Source organism: Grammomys surdaster, unplaced genomic scaffold (assembly GCF_004785775.1).
Source record: "Grammomys surdaster isolate TR1022 unplaced genomic scaffold, NIH_TR_1.0 224, whole genome shotgun sequence".
NCBI lineage: Eukaryota > Metazoa > Chordata > Mammalia > Rodentia > Muridae > Grammomys > Grammomys surdaster.
In genome coordinates this window covers 7,872,796-7,876,758 of record NW_021604669.1, presented here as the reverse complement: position 1 = coordinate 7,876,758, position 3,963 = coordinate 7,872,796, and the positions used below count along the sequence as shown (strand labels likewise).

At 40.4% G+C, this 3,963-nt stretch overlaps 1 protein-coding gene across 1 annotated transcript in view; it reads right to left on the bottom strand.

Annotated features, from left to right (window-relative positions):
• The window catches only part of Tmem71 (transmembrane protein 71), a 43,184-nt gene that overhangs the window by 29,287 nt on the left and 9,934 nt on the right, over positions 1–3,963 (bottom strand). Inside the window, exons 3-4 of the mRNA XM_028773274.1 lie at positions 3,406–3,498; positions 48–260 (exon numbers count right to left, since the gene is read on the bottom strand). Of these exons, the coding sequence (XP_028629107.1) occupies positions 48–260; positions 3,406–3,498 (306 nt within the window). The remainder of the gene's footprint in view (positions 1–47; positions 261–3,405; positions 3,499–3,963) is intronic.

Here is a 3,963-nt window from a genome sequence, read left to right as displayed (position 1 = left end):
CCGTTCCTTACACAGCATCCGTTCCTTACACAGCATCCGTTCCTTACCTAACTAAGTTCTCCTTGTACATCACACTGGTATGGGAGGGGTTCAAAGTGATGTGGCCATCTGGGTCACGGAGGAAACTGTCCTCAGTCCAAATGTAGTAGCCATTGGTGAGGAGTCGGGGGCTTCTGCGGCAGATATAGTGGGAGCCTGTCAGGGGGTCTATGGAGCAGCATTCAAAAGAACTGTCTCCATCCAGGAAGTCGCAAGAAAAGCTAAAGAGAAAAAAGGAAAGTCCTTTAAGTCTCTACCATGTACATACAATCAGACAAGACCCATATGACCATGTAGTCGTTGTGAAAGAAATTCCGTTTTTCTTATTCATGATGCCGACTACTTCCACAGTCCTTATCAATGGTGCTCTTAACTGCCAGGGCTTAGGTGTTGAACCACACAGCATTTGGGTGTTTTCTTTCTTTCTTTTTATTGGATACTTTATTTACATTTCAGATGTGATTCTCTTTCGCCATTTTCCCCCCACCCAGGAACCCCCCATCCCATCCTCCCTTCCTGCTTCTATGAGGATGTGACCCCTCCCACCTCCCTGCCCCAGGAGTTTTGGGGCATCCAGCCTTCACTGGACCAAGAGCTTCATCTCCCACCTATGCCCCACAGGGCCATCCTCCTCTACATATACATGGAGCCATGGGTCCCTCCCTATGTGCTCCCAGGCTGGTGGTTTAGACCCTGAGAGCTCTGGTTTGTTGGTATTGTTGCTCTCCTCATGGGGCTGCAAACTCTTTCATTTCCTTCAGTCTTCTGTCTCACTCCTCCATTGGAAACCCCATGATCAGTTCAATGGTTAGCTGTGAGCATCTGTCTTTGTATATCTCAGGCTCTGTCAGACCTCTAAGGAGTCACCTATAACAAGTTCCTGTCAGCATGCACTTCCTGGCATCCACATCATCGTCTACCTTTGGTGACTGCACAAGGGATGGATACCCAGGTGGAACAGTCTCCAGAGAGCCCCTCCTTCAGTTTCTGTCCCTCACTTTGTCTCCATATTTGCTCCCTTGAGTATTTTGTTACTCCTTCTAAGAAGAACCAAAACACCCATACTTTGGTCTTCCTTCTTCATGAGCTTCATGTGGTCTGTGAGTTGTATCTTGGGTATTTCGAACTTTTGAGCTAATATCCAATTATCATTGAATGCATACCATGTGTGTTCTTTTGTGATTGGGTTACCTCACTCAGGATGATATTTTCTAGTTCTATCCATTTGCCTAAGAATGTCTAGAATTCATTGTTTTTAATAGCTGAGTAATATTCCATTGTGTAGATGTACCACATTTTCTGTATTCATTCCTCTGTTGAAGGACATCTGGGTTCTTTCCAGCTTCTGGCTATTATAAACAAGGCTGCTATGAACATAGTGGAGTATACTTCCTTGTTATATGTTGGAGCATCTTCTGGGTATATGCCTGGGAGTAGTATAACCTGGTCCTCAGGTAATGCTATGTCCAATTTTCTGAGGTACCACCAGACTGCTTTCCAGAGTGGTTGTATCAGCTTGCAATCCAATCAACAATGGAGGAGTATTTCTTTTTCTCTACATCCTTGCCAGCATCTGCTATCACCTAAGTTTTTTATCTTAGCCATTCTGACTGATGTGAGGTAGAATCTCAGGGTTGTTTTGATTTGCATTTCCCTGATGACTAAGGCTGATGAACATTTTGAACTTTGATGACAACATTCTGGACAGTGATCTCTTCACCTTAAGATAGACCTATGCTCTTGATATTAATCTATTTTAGAAAAAAATGGAGATATCACCAAACTTCCTTTCTGGGATGTTGAAATTCTTTACTCCCTTCTTTCAGTACAGCTCATTTCATGTGCCACATCACTGCCTTAGCCACTGTAATATAGAAATTATCATTTCCTTTCTTTTCAACCTCCCATTTGGGAAGCATTCAGCTGCCTGATGGCAGCTTTCATGTCTTATCCAAATCTTTTTTTTTCTGTACGTTTCCCATCCATACAACTTATTTCTCTATGGCAAAAGGTGACTTTGAACCATTCACTCTTTTACTCTGGCTCCTTTTCTCTGTTTCCTAGCAAAAGCAACCTTTTTTTTTCTTGTGACAAGAAAAGGGACATTTAGGTGTAACCATCCAGAGAAGACTGTGATGATCGCCTCCCTCGTTACAGAATTCTTTATTAAGTTACAAATCCTTTTTGGTCATCTATCTCCATCATCAACATCTTGTCTTAGCACTAAACCAATTGTCAATTTCTAATATTTCCCACATACAGTTAATCATATCATCTGTGCAAAGTGTCATCTGTGACGTGTCTGTGTCCACTTCATATGAGAATATCAATATGAAGTAGACCAAGGAGAGGAGGGTTTGCATCTAACAAGAGCTAGGTTTTTACTTTGGGTTTTAATCATAATTCTGCAAAATATTATTTATCCTTCCTACAAACTAGTGCCATGTAATCAAAATTCTGTACATTGAAGTTTATTTAAGCCTTTTATAATTTACATAAAGATATCATAATTTTATGGACAGTTCTTAACACTGATGTCTTTCATAGTCTAAAGACTCTAAACTGAACGCTTTGGCTACTGTTTATATATACTCATTCTTTGAACTTTGGGGAAGATTCTAACTGTCTTGGTTTGCTTTCTGTTACTGTAATAAAACCATCTGACTAAAGCCAACTTAGTGAGGGAATAGTTCATTTCATCTTACAGGTTATAGTCCATCGTATATATCCATACAGATAAGGCAGAGACTCCAGGCTGAAGCCTGAAGCAGAAATTTGAAGGAGTATTGCTTACTGGCTCACTTCCTTTAGTTTGCTAAGCTAATTTTCTTATACAGCCCATGTTCATCTGTAGAGAGAAAGCACAACTCACAGATGTCAGGACCCGCCTGCATCAAGTAGCAATAAAGAAAATGTCTCGCAGGTGTGCCCATAGGCTAATCGAATTGAGGAAATTCTTCAGCTGATTCTGCTTTCCAGGTGACTGTTTGTTGTGTCAGGTTAACAGCTGAAGCTAACTATGACACTAACTATATCAATATGACACTTTAGATATCTTTATATAATTAAATTAAAGTATAAATGTAGGGAAACCCTAGTAAGCTAATAAGGAGACCAAGAGAAAATAGAATGAGTGATGAGGAAAGATAAAAAGATAAAAAGGTAGCAGAAAGACAGAAGGAGAGGGACTAGTGACAGATGTCAATGAGGGGGAGGGACGTCTAAAGAAATAAGAGGGTGGGGGAGAGGAGAGGGAAGAATCACTGAAATATAATTTGTTCAAAAAATGCAACAATGGTTTCTAATACTTTTCTGCTCATTTAGAATATTTATAGACTGTTCCTACTGATGTTATCTAGTCCTTACTTTAAATCGTTGATGACAATACTGAACAGTACAGGTACAAAGACCAGAGCCTTTGGAAATGCCAGGAATGAATTCTCTCCACAGAGGCCTGGACTGCTTCATCTCAGCATCATATTGCTCATTATTTCCTCTTTTGGTAGAAAAAGAAAGGAAGATACCAGTAAGATAATAATCGTCCACTATCTTGATGCCCTAAAGGGAGTGAGTTACACATTTCTATTTTGGGGAGGATGGGGCTCCTACCCTATGCTTTTCTCTTCATACTATTTGCCTTCTCAAGAATCAGAATTGAAATTATCCATAATGTACTAGGCACTTGGAAACTATAGAGCATGGTATCTGTATTTCTAGCTGTTCTCTCAGGTTCAGTCTTTAACAGTTATTATCAACCTCAGTTTCTCTAGCCCTGGGCATCTATCCTTTCAAATGTCCTTAATATTTTCTCTCTCATTTCTTGACTGGACATAAAAGGGAAGTATTCTTGCAACATCAATAGGCTAGTAAAACAGAAAGAGAGAGAGAGAGAGAGAGAGAGAGAGAGAGAGAGAGAGAGAGAGA